The sequence below is a fragment of the Dasypus novemcinctus genome, chromosome 1 (genome assembly GCF_030445035.2).
Source record: "Dasypus novemcinctus isolate mDasNov1 chromosome 1, mDasNov1.1.hap2, whole genome shotgun sequence".
NCBI lineage: Eukaryota > Metazoa > Chordata > Mammalia > Cingulata > Dasypodidae > Dasypus > Dasypus novemcinctus.
Window position 1 is genome coordinate 207,322,817 of NC_080673.1, and position 18,674 is coordinate 207,341,490.

General features: G+C 41.9%; 1 protein-coding gene across 4 annotated transcripts; it reads left to right on the top strand.

Moving 5' to 3' along the window:
* The first annotated feature begins 3,880 nt into the window (after positions 1-3,880).
* HAUS3 (HAUS augmin like complex subunit 3) lies at positions 3,881-18,629 on the top strand. Of its 4 annotated transcripts, XM_012526188.4 has the most exons (6): positions 3,881-3,987; positions 4,443-4,499; positions 4,943-5,990; positions 7,009-7,445; positions 8,794-9,022; positions 17,664-18,629. In XM_012526188.4, exons 3-6 carry the CDS (start codon positions 5,082-5,084, stop codon positions 17,895-17,897), a joined length of 1,809 nt encoding a protein of 602 aa, XP_012381642.1. In that variant the 5' UTR covers positions 3,881-3,987; positions 4,443-4,499; positions 4,943-5,081; the 3' UTR covers positions 17,898-18,629. The 4 variants fall into 4 exon arrangements, with proteins under 4 accessions (XP_012381642.1, XP_023445326.1, XP_071073662.1 ...); XM_023589558.3 differs by having other exon boundaries at positions 4,443-5,990; XM_071217561.1 differs by lacking the exon at positions 4,443-4,499 and having other exon boundaries at positions 3,888-3,987.
* The last annotated feature ends 45 nt before the right edge of the window (positions 18,630-18,674 follow it).

Below are 18,674 nucleotides of genomic sequence, written 5' to 3' on the forward strand. Positions count from 1 at the left end.
TTCCCGTGTGTTCTCTCGCTCTGCTTTGCGCTCTAACTTTCCTTTCCCTCCCCTTCGCCTCTGGCTCAGAAGCCTGAGCTGTCCGACGTGGGGATGGGCGGTCACCACCTGCCCGGGGCGGCCCTGTCCACCTGTCGGCCGGCCAGGCCTGGCACCCCTCACGCCTGCCTCCCCTGGTGACTGGTGAGCACCCCCAGGCTGCCCGCCCTCTGCACCCTCTCTCGCCCACAGGCGGCCCTCCTGGCACCCGTCTCCAGCGTCCCCCACAGCCCTGCCTATCCTGGGGGCAGTTAGATGTGATGGGGAAGAAATGCAGGTGAGCGGGGAGCGAGTGGGCAGCACGCCGATCCCCCGGCTAGTGTCTGCCCGAGGACCAGGGCTGGGGGGCAGCGCGGGCGCAGCCACTTGTCCCCCCGGAGGGCTCCACTGGGGCCGGCAGAGGCGGGACACGCGTTGCCCCTGTCCCCAGCCCGTCCCGAGGGATGGAGCCGCTGGCTGGACCTGGTGTTCAGGAAAACGTGGGGTACACCACGCCAGGCAGTGTTGAGAAAGCCAAAGGGAGGCAGGTTTTGGGGTGGCTGTGGGAGGGGGCCTGTGGGGAGCAGTAGGCGTGTAGATTCTAGAACCTGTGAGCTGCCCGCCCGGTGTGAGCCCCCTACCCCTGCAGCCCTGGGAACAGTGGGGGCTCCCCTAGAAAGGAAGACAGTTCCTGGGAACTCAGATGGCGCGTTGATGTCAGTGTGGGGATTTGAGTTCCAAAGAGTATTATTCAAATAGCTGTTACATATATACTATGCTTTACAGAACGTATTCTGTTGACAATATTGTTATTATTTAAATCATTACTGCTACCACTTTTTATCGAGGGCGCGTGGGTTCCAGCAGCTGTGCTGAACTGGGCTCGTTTTGTAGACGGGGGGAACTGAGGCTCTGGGAAGGTCCCCTAAAGAGGGGAGGACCCGGCACCACTGGGCCCCTGTTAGCACCTCGCCACACCCCTGCTGGCTCCGTGGCCATATTTGGGGTCACAGAAGGTGACCCCCAAATGAGACGCCTCCCCAGGCCTCCTGCCGCCGTGCTCTTCTTGAGAAGCAGCAGAATGTCCTGGAGCTGGTCTTGTTGCTCCTCTCCCCAAAGCCCTCCCGTGGCCCCCACGGCGTCCAGGGTCAAAACCGGATGCCCGCCTCTCGCTCGTGCCCTCGACTCGCGCCCACCCCTGCGCTGGCTTCAGCCTCCGGCCCGCCACGCTGCCCTTCTCGACGGCCCCTCTGCGCCAGCCAAGCCTTGTCCACGCCTCGTCCCTGCCGCCCAGCTCGGCCACGGCCTCCTCGGGGGCTGGGCGGGAGCCCCCTCCCCTCACCGTCTAGCCTGGCTTAACGCCGGCTCCTCTGGGCTCACGGCCTTCCTCCTGCCCCCTTCCCCCCGGTGAGTGCCAGCCCTCCAGGGAGCGCTCCCGAATGGAAACGGGGTCCCACGGCTCGCCCCTGGAGCGCGCAGCCCCTCTTCCTCAGTGCCCTCTGCCCTCGCCCGTCCTGAGGCCCTGGGAGACCCCACCCTCATTTGCGGGCTCCCCTGCCACCTCCCCCCTCCACTTTCCAGCCCCCCTGGCTGGGACGGCCCTCTCCCAGCAGCCTTGACCCAAGCCTGCCCCTCAGTTGGCAGTGCCCCCCAGTGCACAGCCCCCCAGTGCACAGCCCCCGGGTATATTCCTGTCCTCCGTTCTGTCTTGTTCAAGCTGGAAACCCGAGCCCACCTGAGGGGCTCTCCCCGCCCGGCCCAAGCGTCCCACGTGGCTCTGACCCCGCCTTCTCTCCCACGTGCCCATGGGGGCTCTTGCCACCTTTTGTCACCCTCTCTGCCTTACTGCAACCCATGCTTCTAAGACGCACTTCTGAGAATGTTACATCCCTGCTTAGAAACGCCCATCAGTGCCCCACCCCCTTCACTGAAACTGTGTCTTAAAATAAGTCATCTTGACCATCAGGCAGCCACTTCTCAAGTTTAAAGTCAGAAAAGTCGTTCTCGAAAACTTAAAAACGTTCTTTAATATCAGTAGAAGAAACAGAATCCTAAAGGAGGAAGGCAGCAAAAACGCTAGCTCCCCCCAGCTCTCTCCTTGAGTTTTTGCCCTATAACTCAAGGTTTCCTCCAGGTTTCTGGTCTGTTTGGACCCCTGGTACACCCTACTAAAACCACAAAGTCGTTTTTCTTGGAGGAAAGAAAACTTGTCCTAGAAATAAACACCATACTTGCTTTCTTAAACTCCAAACGCAACTCTGTGTTAAAACGCTTTTTAAATCAAATTTCAAAGACAAATTTCGGTGTTGTACAATTAAAACTATTGTGTCTGTCATTTGTGCTATGGGGGCGAGTACAGTTATAATTACTCCTTTTTATATTTATGTTTTTTATTTAATGGTCCCATAAACACCCTTCAAACAAATAATTAAGGTCAGCAATTCAAACTCTTATGGAGAATTTGCGTGCCCAGGAAGCTGCCCAGGAGCTACTAGAAAAAAGGGGGCTTCTAGAAAGATTCCCTGCACGGGATCTCACCCCCCCCCCCCCCCCAGCCTCCTTTCTCCCTGGCAACGTTTAATTCTGTCTGCTCTGAGTTCCCCCTCACAGTCTATAAATATCTCCAAGTTCCTCCCATCTTAGAACAAAACCAAACCAAAAATCCTGCCCTCAGCCCTGCACTCCCACCCCCTCTTCGTGTTATTTTTCTCCCTCTCTCCCCCTCAATCTTTGCCTCCTCAGCAAAATTTCTCGGATCCGCCTGCACAGCCTCCACTTCCTCAATTTCCTCCCGTGCTTGGCCGCGGGCCCCACCTCCCAAGGCAGGCCAGGGGCCTCTGGCCGGATGCCAGCCTCCCTCTCACCGCCGGAGGGGCTGACCTTCTCCCAGGCCAGCCCAGAGTGGAAGCCCCCAGGTTTCCCTGCCTCCAAGCCAGCCACCACTCTGCGAATTTTTTTTCCATGTTTGTTTTTTTTTTTTTTTAAGATTTATTTATTCATTTATTTCTCTCCCCTTTCCCCCCCACGCCGGTTGTCCGTTCTCTGTGTCCATTTGCTGCGTCTTCTTTGTCGGCTTTTGTCAGCGCAATAGGCGTTTGAAGAAGTTGTTAGTTAAGGCGTGCCCGAACTGAAGGATGGGCCTTAGTCCAATATGGCTGCAATCCTTACAAGCAAAGAAAATTAGAGGAAAAGAGAGAAGCACCAGGGAGCAGCCAGAAGCTGGAACCCGAAGAGATAGGAGAAGATGCCCTCATGCACACTGCCTTGTGACACAGAAGCCGAGGAATCCCAAGATTACCGGGCCAAGGTACCCACTCCTGGAGGAAGCAAGCCTTCTCGCCTCTGGAACTGTGACTCAATCAATTCCTGCCCTTAAACCAAAAAAAAAAAAAAAAAAAAATTGCTCCCTTAACGCGGACTGGGCTCTGCTGTCTGCATAAACGGCCTCGCGGGCCCCCGGGGCCACCGGCAGAGCCGCACTGTTACGGGCACCGCAGCAGCCTGGGCCCCGGCGCCGCGACTGGGAGCAGCCCCGCTGGGCTGGGGCCGGGCCTCTGGCTCCAGGCCGTGCTGCTAACTGCTGAGCTAGACATTTATTTTTCCCCAAAGAAAGTATCATAATAGGATTGGGATTTGGGGTACTGGGGAAGGCAGAACCGCAAAGAGAACCGAGAGGAGCGGCGAGCAGGCGTCCGCCGCACCCCCCCCCCCGGCGCACGCGCCGCCCGGCCCGCCCCACGCTTGCCTCGACCTCGCCCCGCCCCGGGAGACAGCCAATCAGCGCCCTCCTTGCGGGGAGGCGCCGGGCGCAGACCTTCCGCGCACGCCCGCCTCGGGCCACTGCGCGTGCGCGGGAGGCAGGCCCGGGGCGTTCCTTCGCAGTGCTCCCGTGAGGCAGTGCGGGGCGCGCCGGGCGCGGAGGGCGGCGGCCTCGGCTTTCTGACAGGACTCGGGCGGGAGCTGCGTGAGGTGAGGCGGTCGGCGGTCTTGGCGGCTCCTTCACTCGCGTGTCCTACTGGCTGACCCGGGCGCGGGGCTTGCGGGAAAGGGGCCGGTAGCGAGGGGCGGGGGAGCCGGGCGGCCGCTAGCGGGCCGCGGCCCTGAGGCGATGGCGGGCGACGGCGCCGCGAGAGGGTCTCGCGGGTGGAAGTGGCGCGGTTTCTTTGGACGCTGAGGGGGGCGTTTTGTGCATGTACGTTTACTGACGTGCGTGTTATAACTTAATCACACCCCACCCCCGAGATTCTGCCCCAGGCGTGCAAGGGCTTGGTGAGCCCACCGTCTTCAGTCTGTGGGCGAGGCCGCGAGGACGGCTCCGGCCGTTTCTCGAAAATGCGGGCCTGCTGTGTCTGCACGTAGTGGCTGCTTTGTTCTTTGGTGCTTCTAAAGCTTTAAAACCTGGAACCTGGTTTTCTCTGTTATAGGTTGCTTGTCTCTCCAGACGGGTTCTTGTGCGTAACGTGGATAATTAGGCGATCGAGGTAGATAGTAAGCGGACTCTCATTTTCTTTCCTCAAAAGTGTTGCCATATTTACTTTTATTTTCTTAATTAAGATGGGCAAGCAAAAGAGGTTGCTTAGCCACATGATGGCTTGGATTCGTTTGGATCCATTTACCTGAATTCAAAACTGGATTCTAAAAACAAAACAAAATACCTGAATTGCTGCTCTGTTAAAAAAAAATGACTTTCAAGCCAATTTATTTTTGGAAAAATTAAGATTTCCTTGTTAATAGGCTTTCATTACTGTTTCATTGTATCGAGTAATACCCTGATTGTTAGGTATCTCTGTCTTTTCCTCAAACATTTCAGCTATGACCGTCTTTCAGTTAGCTTGTTCCCAAATATCATGTGATATTTACTTCTTTTTAAAAATTCAGTCATCTTGTTTATTTGTGGTCTAATACTTGTTTCTTTTCCCCGTAGGAGAAATCATTATTATAGATTTTAAAAATATTTTTTCCCTTCTCTATGAACTTAAAGTTAGTTTCGTTTGTATTTGGATTTATTTTCTAAAGTCAATATCATAAACCCATATTGGTTTAAAAAAATTAGTTCCAAAAAAATGAGTTGTGGAAATGAATTTGTGGAAACATTAAAAAAAATTGGTTATCCCAAGGCCGATGTTCTTAATGGAGAAGATTTTGACTGGTTGTTTGAGACTGTTGAGGACGAATCGTTTTTGAAGTGGTTTTGTGGGAATGTGAATGAACAGAACGTGTTGTCTGAAAAAGAATTGCAAGCCTTTAGCACTCTTCAAAAATCAGGTAAGCCCATCCTAGAGGAAGCCGCATTGGATGAAGTTCTTAAAACCTGTAAAGCTTCTGATTTGAAGACACCTAGTCTGGATGACAAAGAACTAGAGAAATTAGAGGATGAAATTCAAACTCTGCGGAAGTTAAAGAACCTAAAACTTCAGCGACGTAATAAATGCCAGTTGATGGCTTCAGTAACTAGCCACAAATGTCTGAGGTTAAATGCCAAAGAAGAAGAAGCCACTAAAAAGCTGAAGGAGAGTCAAAAATTTCTCAATGCTGTGAATACTAAAATCAGTAATGACCTTCACGCTCTTACTGATGGAGTTGCAAAATTGATGATGTTCTTCAAACATTCTAATTTAGGGCAAGGGACAAATCCTATGGTGTTTTTATCTCAGTTTTCCTTGGAAAAGTATCTAAGCCAGGAGGAGCAAAGCACAGCAGCATTAACCTTATATACCAAAAAACAGTTCTTTCAAGGTATACACGAAGTAGTTGAAAGTTCAAATGAAGAAAACTTTCAACTATTAGATATGCAAACACCATCTATTTGTGATAATCAAGAAATCCTTGAGGAGAGACGGCTAGAGATGGCCAGGCTGCAGTTAGCATATATTTGTGTGCAGCATCAGTTAATTCAACTAAAAGCAAGTAATTTGAGCATGAAGTCAAGTATAAAATGGGCAGAGGAGAATCTTCATAGCCTAACCAACAAGGTAAATACAAGAAATGAGACTTGGTTCATATTGTAATTGTTAGATGGAGAGTATAATATTGCCATTAAAGTATTTAAGAAAGGGGGATATAACGAGTTAGTACATTTTATTTTCTCTTTGTTCAGCTCTTAGTTGTGATATATCTTGGTGTTTTGTACAAATAGGTCCTCATATTAATGGGAGGCAGAAATCGTAATTATAACTTCAATCTTATCACAGAATTTTAAATAAAAGTTCTTGAATTTACATTCTGAATTTGAAATTTGTGATAGTTCATGTACAGACTAAACCTAAATTGACTCTTTTATGATGTAGGGATAACTAGCCTTTTTTTTTTTTTTTTCTGTGCTGTCGTTATTCTGCCTTATTTGCTCTGACCAGAAAATGGTGTTAATGAAGTCAGAGGTCAAGGTTCAGTGGACTGAAACCCTGATTCCTTGTTGAGAATGTACATCTGTACTGCAGAGAATGTAATCGAAAGGCAGTAGAGTAAAAATAGAATTTTTCTGAATCCCTAAACCCTAGCACCAAGTTAGTTACTATAACTGACATGAACTTTTGAAGAATATAAGAAGTCCTGTAATTGTGTAGCAGTACTAAAATCAACTGGCAATGAGAATAACTGCGCAGATTATTTTAATGTTAAATACTTAATTTTCATTCATTGAGTAGTGTGCTAGTTATGGTTTTTATTAAGTGAAACAAAGGCTGATAAGTCTATTTTGTTAACCATTACTCTGTGTGTATATATGGTAGTAATAGCATTACAATTAGTAATTCATTCTGGCCTTACCTTTGACTTAGTCTACATTTTTACTTTTTAGATTGTAATTTGCCTTGAAAAATGTACTTAACAGTATATTTTTCTTTTTAATATTAATATTTTGGCTTGTACTAATATAATCAGTTTTTATTCATCAAGCATATTATCTGATCATCTAAAATGGAAAGTGAGAATTTAAAAACTATTTCAAGTTTATACCTACGGTTTGAAATATAATTGCTTTTCTTTGTGTAGGCTGTTGGCAAAGAAAATTTGGATGCTAAAATCTCTAGCTTGACCAGTGAGATTCTGAAACTTGAAGAACAAATCACTCATATAAAAGACAAAAGTTTGCCTGCAGTTGTAAGAGAGAATGCCCAGTTGTTGAACATGCCAGTTGTAAAGGGAGATTTTGATCTGCAGATTGCTAAACAAGACTACTATACAGCAAGACAAGAATTAGTTTTAAATCAGTTAATAAAGCAAAAGGCATCATTTGAACTTCTACAGATAGCATATGAAATTGAATTGAGAAAGCATTGGGATATATATCATCAACTTGAAAATTTGGTTAAAGAACTTAGTCAAAGTAATACAGCACTCTGCCAGCGGTTAGAAATGCTAACAGGCTCATCACTACAGCAGATAAATCCAAGGAACACTATTGATACCAAGGATTATTCTACTCAGAGGTATGTTTCTTTAGTGAACTTTTTGTTTTTGTGAAATACTAGAGAGAGTTCGAACTAAAATTATGGAGGCTTTCACTTTAATTTTTTGCTTCCTGTTCCATTCATTTGAAATGTGGAAGTAGCTCCTCTAAAGCTGAGGACGGTTGGAGGAATGAATATATACAAGGTCTTACTCCTCTTTAGGAACCATTGTTTAACTGCTTTATTTTAGATTTGTGGCAGCGACCTAGGAGGCATTGTTGGGCAGGGGATTGACTGAATTTGGAGAAAGTAGTGGTAAAAGAGGAGAGAAAATACTTCATTTCTCTTGTATAGTTAGGTGAGTCACTAAGAGTGAATGCTAATTCCCAGTCGTTTTCTGAATGTCTAAATAATTGATAGCACAGGGCTACTGAAATGGGAGGGTTTAAGTAGTCTCAGGCCACAAAAATCTGGACTCTGCTCCTGATTTTATCCTAGGAGTCGCATGAAATCATCTAATCCTTATTAATAAAATGAGGGGCTTGAATAGAGCTGCCTCATTGCACAATTTCAGGGGGTGCCATTGACATCAGGGTCTGTCACATCTCACTGGGCCATAATTGGCAGCCTTGGGCTTGGACTAGTCTTAAGAAATTTATTGCAGTTGTTTAAATTTTTTTTTTTTTTTGATTCTAAGAAGAAAAACAGTTTTTTTGTCAGGTATGTGTGGAAGTGCCACCTTGTATTTTTCCATTTGCCTTTATAGGATGAGGGATTTTTAATGCCATTGATATTGAACTTTTAAAGTAGTCTCAGACTCATCAAGATTTTCATTTGTCAGTCAAATATGGACAGCAAGATTGGCATAGCAAAAGCTTACTATTATTATTTATGTCACTCTTTTCTTATTTTTTTACATTTCACATTTTACTTTTTCTCTTTTAATCCCCCGAAAATCATGTAAGAGAGGTATGTATTAAATTAAGATTTGCCCTAGATCACTTGTAGGGTCAGAACTCAGACCTATGTCTTCTGTTTGAAGTTCATTGTTATTTCTACTACATCATATTTGGACTTGATGAAAGAAGAGTTTTTTGTGAGGTATCTCTGAAACACACTTGTTTGAAGGAGGCTTAATGGCAGTTAAAGGCATGAAGAATTTTATATCTAAAATTTGGGAGATGGTGATTCATAGTTAGATTATATATTTCTGTACTAAAATGGTATTATAGTTGGAATGGTTTCATTTACTTGCTTTAGGAGCAGACGAGTTTTCAAGATGTTGCTGAAGTATGCCCAAATGTATATTCCATAACAGTGGATTGTAATGTTGAAAACTCTCCTGATTTGAAAATTCTTTTCTCTAATTTTTATTTTCACATTCTAGGCTTTATCAACTTTTAGAAGGAGAGAATAAGAAAAAAGAATTGTTTAGAACCCATAGTAACTTGGAGGAAGTGGTTGAGAAATTGAAGCAGGATATTTCTTCAGTACAAGACCAGCTGGCAACATCTGTTCAGGAACATTCTTTCTTTCTGTCCAAATTGAATGCTAGTGTGGACATGCTTTGTGATGCTTTGTATCAAGGGGGAAATCAGCTTTTGCTTAGTGATCAGGTGGGTGCCCAGATTTATTGCCTGAATGTAAAGTGTATTTTTTGCATATTCTGGTTTGTGGTCACATATAAACATTTTTCAGATAATTCTGTGAGTGTACAAAGAACTAAAAATTTTTTAATATTTCAGATGCACAAATGTAAAAATATGCTAAGTATTAAAAAAAATAATGAAAACACTGTGGAGTTTTTTTTAACCATCTTGAAGAATTGCCCTTACATCTTTAAAACCCTCTTTGTACACTTAAATTTTGTAGAGCTTACTTTTTTCTTAACCTTAAGTTTTTGAGGTTCATCCATGTGATACGTGTAAAACTTTGCTTCATTCATACTTTTTTATTTAGTTAGTATTCCATTATATGAATACATTTAGATTATTTCCAGTATTCATTATGAAAAATAATATTATTATGGATAGTCTGTATGTGCTATAGTAGTACATCTGTAAGACTTTCTGGTATACACCCAGAGGGGACTTGCTGGGATGTGGGGTATGTACATCTTCACTTTAAGAAGGTATACAAAATTGTTTTCCAAAGTTGTTTTTTTTTTTTTGAGGTACCAGGTGTTGGAGATTGAACCCAGGACCTCATGTGGGAAGCCGGCACTCAACCACTGAGCCATATCAGCTCCCCTGAGTTGATCTTTCCGTTAGTTTTGCTTGTTGTTTGTTTTTGTTTTTTTCAGGAGACACGGGAACCGAACCTGGAACCTCCCATGTGGGAGGCAGGTGCTTAACTGCTTGACCACCTCTGTTCCCCTTCCAAAGTTTTTGTACCAGATTACATCAGCAGTGTCTCAGAGATGCTGTTTATCCACATTCTTTTCATAGCATGGCATTGTCTGATTTATAAATTTCTGCCAACCCTGTGGGTCTAAAATGGTGTCCCGCTGAGATTATAGTTTGCATTTTCCCGAGTAGTAGGGAGATTGAGGTCCATTCCATTTACTGGCCATTCAGCTTATTCTGTCAATGGTCTCTTCATCTCTTTTGCCCATTTTTTAGTACTTTTTTTTTTTTTAATTTTTTTTTTTAATTTCATTTGTAGGAGTACTTTATGTCAAATGCTAATCCTTTGTTTTACGTTTTATGTATATATACTCCATATTTGTGGCATCTCTTTTCACCTTTTTTACTGATGTATTTTTTCATTTTTTATTGAGCAGTTTTAGGTTTACAGAAAAATCATGCAGAAAGCAGTGCATAGATTTTCTTATTATTTTGCATTAGTGATGAACCAATATTATTCTAATTATATTAATTATAGCCCATAGTTTACATTAGGATTCACTCTTTATGTTTACAGTGCCATAGTTTTTTGTTGTTGAGGTAACAAACAGCATAAAATTTCCCATTTTAACCACTTTCAAGTATACAGTTCATTGGTGTTAATTACATTCACAGTGTTGTGCTACCATCACCACTGCCATTATGGTGACGGTAAACAGAAAAACTGTACCAGTTAAGCATTAACCACCCATCCCTCACCTCCACCCCTACCCTGGGCACTGGTAACTGTATTCTAGTTTCTGACTCTGAATTTGCACATTCTCATTATCTCATGTCAAGAGGATGCAGTATTAGTCCGATTGTGCCTGGATTATATGTCGCTTAGCATGGTGTTTTCAAGGTTCATCCATGTTGTAGCATCTATCAGGACTTCCTTTATATTGTCGAATAATATTCCATCGTATGGAAATACCACATTTTGTTGATCCATTCTGTTGATGGACAGTTGGGTTGCTTCCACCATTTGGCAGTTGTGAATCAATGCTGCTGTGAACATTGGTGTGCAAATATCAATTACCTGCTTTCAGCTCTATTGGGTATATACCTACAAGTGGGACTGCTGGGTCATGTGGTAATTCTCTGCCTAACTTTCTGAGAAACAGCCAAATTGTCTTTCATAACCGGTGCATCATTTTACCACCAACAGTGTAGGAGGGTTCTGTTTCTTTACATCATTACCAACACTTGTTGCTTTCTGGTTTTTTAATAGTGTCCATTCTAGTGGATGTGTAACAGTATTTCCTTGTGGTTTTGATTTATTTAGGACATTAATTTCAGCAATGTGTTGTAGTTTTTCATTTACAAGTTCTTTATAACCTTGGTTAAATTTATTTCTAGATACTTGGTTTTTTTGCTACTATTGTAGATGGAATATTTTTCTTAATTTCCTTCTCAGCTTGTTCATTAGAAGTATATAGAAACTACTGATATTTTTTATTTTTAATTAAAAAATTTTTTTTTAATTTTTATTTTTTAGGAGGTACCGGGGAATGAACCCAGGACCTTGTATATGGGAAGCAGGCACTCAACCACCAAGCTACACCGCCCCCCCCCAATAACCACTGATTTTTGTGTGTTTATCTTGTGTCTCGCCACTTGGATGAATTTGTATATTTGCAAATATTTGTATATTTGCAAATATTTGTATATTTGCCCTAGTAGCTTTTTTGTGGATTTTTCTAAATCATCCGTGTATTAGTCAGCCAAAGGGGTGCTAATGCAAAATACCAGAAATTGGTTGGTTTTTATAAAGGGTATTTATTTGGGGTAGGAGCTTACAGTTACCAGACCATAAAGCATAAGTTACCTCCCTCACCAAAGTCTATTTCCACATGTTGGAGCAAGACGGCTGCCGACGTCTATGCGGGTTCAGGCTTCCTGGGTTCCTCTGGGCTCAGCTCCTCTGTTTTCTCCACAAGGCCAGCTGTAGACTATGAGGCTCTCTAGGCTCTGCCTCTCTCCACAAGGTCAGCTGTAGACTGTCAGGTGAATGGCTCTGTCTCTCCTCGTGGGGTTTCTGCTGTGTCTATTTCTCTGTGTTCTTCTGGCTCAGGTCCTCTCTTTCTGGGGCTTGCTTTTCTTTTCCTCTGTGAGCTGACGTCCTGGCGCTCCAGTTTAAGACTTCCGCATTAAACTCCACATTCAAAACTCCGATATCAGAAAACCCTCAACTCTGTCCTTTGCCATGTCTTTTATCTGTGAGTCCCCACTCACCAAGGGATTGGGACTTAATGCCCTAATGACACAGCCCAATCAAAACCTTCATAACTTAATCATGCCCAGGTACAGACCAGATTACAAACATAATCCAGTATCTATTTTTGGAATTCATAACCATATCCAACTGCTATAGTCTATATGTAAGGTCATGTCATCTGCAAATAGGGAAAGTTTTACTTCTTCATTTCCCATTTGAATGCCTTTTATGTCTTTCTCTTGCCTGATTATTCTAGAACTTCCAGGACAATGTTGAATAACAGTGGGTGATATTGGGCATCCTTGTCTTGATTTTAAGGAAAAAGCTTTCAGTTTTTCACCATTGAGTATGATGTTAGCTATGAGTTTTCCATAGTTTGTCATGTTGAGGAAGTTCCCTTCTGTACTCAGTTTTTTGAGAGTTTTTATCAAGAAGTAGTGCTTGATTTTGTCATATGCCTTTTATTGTTGTTGTTGTTGCCATTTGTCAAATGTCAGTTCATCCGAATTCCCCCTCTTCTCTCTATGAAATAGTCTTGCCCTGGGAACTCTTGTATGCCTTGTATGAAATAGTCTTGTCCTGGGAACTCTTGTATGCCTTGAAACTGATAAACCTTTGCTCTAGCCACTTGTGATTTTATTGTGTCTTACGCTGAATTAGCTTTCAGTGAGCTACTTCTGTGTGCAGGGCAAGTTTTGGGATGGTGATGTGAGAGGGGTGTCCTGGTTCACTTTTTCAGGCTGCCACCAGATAGATTGGCAGAGACATACGTGCACTCCATCTGTGCATGGGGGTTATTCTTTTCCCTCCGGAACCAGGACCAGGGACCTGCACTGAGAGTACAGTGTAGTACCGAGCTGGGGATGTGGTGAGAGACGGGCCAGAAAGGGTGCCACAAGGTTTTCCTGCTATTTTAAGTTGTCTTGTTCTTGACTTGGCACTTGGCTAGTTTCTGCAACCCTTCACCTGTTTTCTGGAGGTCTGAGGAAGATGGTCCTGCCTGTTTTTGTTCAACGATTCTGTGGGGAATGGAACCCTGGAGTGTCTCACCCTGCCATCTTGCCTGACTAGATATCTCATGTGTGTATATATATGTATACTTTTTTTTTTTTTAAAGATTTATTTTCATTTATTTAATTCCCCTCCCCTCCCCCAGTTGTCTGTTTTCTGTGTCTTTTTGCTGCATCTTGTTTCTTTGTCCGCTTCTGTTGTCGTCAGCGGCACGGGAAGTGTGGGCGGCGCCATTCCTCGGCAGGCTGCTCCCTCCTTCGCGCTGGGCGGCTCTCCTTATGGGTGCACTCCTTGCGCATGGGGCTCCCCTACGCGGGGGACACCCCTGTGTGGCACGGCACTCCTTGCGCGCATCAGCACTGCGCATGGGCCAGCTCCACACGGGTCAAGGAGGCCCGGGGCTTGAACCGCGGACCTCCCATGTGGTAGACCGACGCCCTAACCACTGGGCCAAAGTCGGTTTCCCTATGTATACTTTTTATTATTATTTTTTTAAAGATTTATTTCTCTCCCCGCCCCCCGTTGCCTGCTCTCTGTGTCATTCACTATATGTTCTTCTGTGTCTGCTTGCATTCTTGTCAGTGGCCCTGGGATTCTTTGTCTCCTTTTGTTGCGTCATCTTGCTGCGTCAGCTCTCTGTGTGCGTAGCCACTCCTGGGCAGGCTGCGCTTTTTTCACACAGGACATCTCTCCTTGTGGGGCGCACACCTCGCGTGTGGGAATCCCCTATGCAGGGGACACCCATGCATGGCACAGCACTCCTTACATGCATCAGCACTGCATGTGGGCCAGCTCACCACACACAGGTCAGGAGGCCCTGGGTTTGAACCCTGGACCTCCCATATGGTAGGCAGACGCTCTATCAGTTGAGCCAAATCCACTTCCTAGTTATCACTTTGTTTTGTCATTTATCACTTTGTTTTGCCCTTTTTAATATCTTATTGAAGAAATCGTCTCCCTTGACATCTTACTGTTACTCCCTTTTATTCTTAAAAGTTTTGCTCTTCAATTTCAAGTCTTTAATGCTCTTGCTTATTTTTATGTATAATATGAGCTAGAGTTCTAATTTTACTTTTATCTATTTTTTTTGTCTATGAATAACTAGGTTGTCCCATCTCCATTTATTGGGGCATACAAATTTAAAATCATTATCTTTCTGGTGATGGGAACCCTCTTATCAGTATGAAATGAAGTTTAAATGCTTTTTACCCTCATGTCTGTTACATAGTAACATAATTCTTTTTTTTTTTGCTTAGCATTGTACATGTTTTACTTAATCTTTTCTTTATCCTAATGTTTGAAAAGACACCAGGGCAGGCGTTCTTAACCTTTTTTGTTCAGTGGACCCCTTGCCAGTCAGGTGAAAACTACAGACCCTTTATTCACTCTATACTGTGTATTATTTAATAAATTAATAACACCTACACCAACGTATCCCCACAGGAATAATGTTTTTTTTTTAAAGTTCAGTTCAAGTTCATGGACCCCTTGTTAAGAACCCCTGTACCAGGGGCTCTACTAGTTCTGAGCAGTAAATCACGTTCAAAGCCTGAGGTCTTGGAGGACACAAGTGGTTCCTTTGTGGGCGTAATTCTAAGGACTCCTCCCCTCTGATCATCCTGAAATTCAGATTGTTACCCTCTGGATCCTCTCTTACAGGAGAGGGTCTCCTGTTTGGCTGTCCTCCTCCTGTGGACCCTGGGCTCTGATTTTCCTCCCAGTCACCTTGCAAAGCTCACAAAACAAAGGTTCTAATTTTCCAAGTTTTGCAGTTGCCCCTAGGGCAAAAACTGTGCCTGGCCTACCTTAACCAATCTGGTTGTTTATAATTCCTCATAATTCCTTTTAATGTCTTGTTAAGTCTTAATTGCTTTTGTTTTGTTGCTGATATTTCAGCTGGCTTTTAAAGTTATTTTCATGTGCAAGGATTGATCTGAAAATCTAGCCTACCTTTCCTCAGAGCAGGTTTTTTAAGAAAATCTCCCATTACTGGTTTTTGTCTAATTGATCTATTAGTATATGAGAGATTGTGTAAAGATTTCCACTTTGGTGGTGAATTTGAAAATTTCTCCTTATAGTTCTATCAATTTTTTTTTATGTATTTTGAGGCTACTTTATAAATTAAACTCAGGTTCAAAATTGCAGTAGAGTAAACAGTTAATATTAAATAATGATCCTTTCTATTCCTATAAATAGGAATAGAAAATGACTTAACATTTTAACATTCTTGGTCTGATATTAATATTCCTATGCTTTTTTTTTGGATAGTATTCAGAAGGTAAATACTTCTACTTATTTTTTATTCTGTCTTTTAACTTAACACTATGAAATAAACATTTTCAATTTATAAATTTCTTAATTTTTAGTCTTACTCTCTCTGATTTAATTACTGTGCTACACTATTGGATTTGATAGTCTTCATTTTTTCTTTTGTTTACTCTTGAACCAAATCATGTACATCTTTGTGCTGATAGCTTGTTGCTGGGTTTCTTCTCTTTTTGCAGTGTTACAATCACTATTTGTGTTTGTTTGATACTATTAATCATATATTACACTATCATTTTACCAGCCTACCCATGTGCTCTAGAAAGAACTAACTGACAAACTGGTAGGGTGCTTTCCTTTTAAGAATTATTTCATATTTGATAGAAGAGATTTTTTAGATTTATGTAGATACAGATTTTATCATCATTCTTGAACATACATACATTAAAAGGAAAAAAGCCAATTAAAACGGTTCAAGTATTTATAAAACTTCACATTCAATGTCCAGTTCTTCTAAATCACCTTTTTTAAAAAAAGATTTATTTATTTCTCCCCACCCCCTCATTGTTTTGCACTTGCTGTGTTTGTTCATCTTCCTTGTTTCTTTAGGAGCATCGGAAACTGAACCCAGGACCTCCAGTACGGGAATGAGGCACCTAATTGCTTGAGCCACCTCTGTTCCTGGCTTTGTTGTATCTCTCACTGTGATTTTCTTCTTGTGTCTCTTGTTGCATTGCCTTGTTATGTCACCTTGCTGTGTCTGCCTGTCGCACCAGCTCACTTTCTTGCTCTTTAGGAGGCACTGGCAACTTCTACTTCCTGCTTTGTTGTGTCTCTCATTATGCTTTTCTTCTTGTGTCTCTTGTTGTGTCAGCTTGCCTCACCTGTCCAGTGCGCCTCCTTGCTGTCTTCTTTAGGAGGCACCAGGAACCGAACCAGGGACCTCCCATGTGGTAGGCAGGAGCTCAATTGCTTGAGCCACATCAGCTTCCCTAAATTACCTTTTGATTCTCACTTTTTGCCTGTGTTTTTCCACACTGTACATCAAGAGTTATGGTGATGAAGTGGTCACATGGTGCTCCTGATATGATGCATTTTGGTTTCAGATATCTTAAAATTGAAAACTTGTATTGTAGAATCACTAAAGTATGGCAAATTACACTATAATCTTATTGGTATTATTTAACATTTTACCCTAGCTCGACGATGTTATATCAGTTTTTAATTTGCATCTTTATTACTGAACTTGAACATTTTTCAGTATCCGAAGGAGTATTATTTTAGCAACTTTTAAGATCTTTAGAATTTTAAGTGAAATTAAAGGTGAGACTTGTTTTTCAGTGTATTGAGTTTACTAGGTTTTTCTCAAAAAGGCAAGCGCTTAATATGGGTGTAAGGTAGATAATGGATTTTTTTTCAATTTAGTTTACAAAGTATTGTTCTGTGAAACAGGCACGACGATCTTAAGTAGTCATCCCAGAACTTGTATAGTAAATCACCTGGGGAGCCTAATGAGAATGCAGATTCCTGTCCCTGTCCCCAAAGACTGAGTCATTTCTTCTACAGTGAGGTGAGGTACAGGAATCTGTATGCATAACAAGCACCCCATATGACTATGATGCTGGTGATACACACTTGTGATATCACACTAAGAAACTGTACAATGTAGAGGCAGAACTATAGATATTCTGAAAACCTGTGTTGATACTGGCTGAAAATTTACAAGGAAAGAATATATAATTAGGAAGATATGGAAACTTGTTAACAGACTGCTTTAAATGCTAGGAAGTGAGGAATTTATTAAATGTAAAAGGTTCAGCAGGTCTGGGTTCTTGAGCAGGGAATTTATGTGGTAAATCTGGATTTTGTTGTTGAATGTCACATAAATTCTATACCAATGGTAAAAGAAAAATGGGATTTTGTCAATAAGGTAATTATTTTCTATTGGTACTTGCTTCATTTTAAGGCTTTCTGGGTACTTCCTGGTTCTAGAGTAAAGAGAAATCAGGTGGGTGTGATTTAAAAAGCAGAATGTAAACTCCAGGAGGGAAATCTTGTTTTTTTTTCCACCTGTGCTTGATGTATGGTAGGCAGTCAGTCATATTTGTTAATTATATTAATATGCAGAACATATAAGTACTTTCCAGGAGAAAGTAAGAGTTTGCTTTGAATATCTTTAAATAACCTATCAAAAGTTGTTGCAATTGATTGTACATGATTGTACATTTTATATTAAACCTAGTGTCAATTTTTAATTGAGGTTCATTGTTAAGATTGTGGGAATAGTTATTTAATCATTTAGATTCTTTCCAATGTAAACTACATTTAAAATTTATTTTTGGTGTTATGAATAAAGTTTTGAATATTTTTCTCTTTTAGGAGCTAACGGAGCAGTTTCATCAAGTTGAATCTCAATTGAATAAGTTAAATCGTCTCCTTACTGATATTCTTGCTGATGTGAAGGCAAAAAGGAAATCTTTGGCAGCTAATAAACTACATCAAGTGGAAAGAGAATTATATGTGTATTTTTCAAAAGGTGGAGACTATCTGAAAGATATCGTGGAAAATTTAGAAAATCAATCAAAGATGAAAGCTGTTGGTCTTGAAGATTGAAAATTACTAAGATCTGCATCTTTACTGTATTGATTTCAAATATGCTGTGTTTTAATGTTTTACATACTAGGAGGACAATATATCATGTAAAAAACACTACTAAATTTTTAAATTCACTGTCAGTGGAACATTTTATTTAATGAACTCATATATGACATCAGTTTTTTTCCTCATGTAACATGTTCAAAGTACCCCAGTGCTTTTTATGTCTTGAACATTTGCTTGCTGGCACTTCAGAGTGTGAGATACTTAGTCCTGATATTTTTCACTTACAGGGAAAAAGCATTATTATATAATGTAATTTTAAAAAATACAATTGATTATATCTTTCCTTTACTATTTTTTTGAGAGATGATATAAAATAGTTTGCCTATTTATCAGATATTACATCAATTGCTTCAGTGCCCAGTTTATGGACTGTATTAAATACCATATGAACTTTAGAGAAAAGAGAAGGCTTAACTATTACCTTCAAGAAATTGCCTTTTACTATGGAATGCCAAGGTAAAATCTATACATTTTAGATGGTCTTTATGGAATTATCTTTCAGCCATAACTGTCAGAAAATGGATGTGCTTAGGTGACCAGTGAGCCTCTTGATTGTTTTACTCCATTGACCAAAAATGTTTTTGCCAGTTGCTGAATTTGTACATTAAGGATTTGTATTTATGAAGTAGACCTTGATATACTTGAAAAATTTGTAACAATAAATTTTGTTTAAGATTTTGTCAACCGCTGGTCACTTGAGTGACTGCTTGTGTTGTTTTCCTGTTCTGC

Coding starts and splice junctions, on each gene's coding strand:
- HAUS3 (XM_023589558.3), top strand. CDS start 5,082: ATGAGTTGTGGAAATGAATTTGTGGAAACATTAAAAAAAATTGGTTAT. Junction 5,991..7,008: donor TTCATAGCCTAACCAACAAG/GTAAATACAAGA, acceptor TTCTTTGTGTAG/GCTGTTGGCAAAGAAAATTT. Junction 7,446..8,793: donor AAGGATTATTCTACTCAGAG/GTATGTTTCTTT, acceptor TTCACATTCTAG/GCTTTATCAACTTTTAGAAG.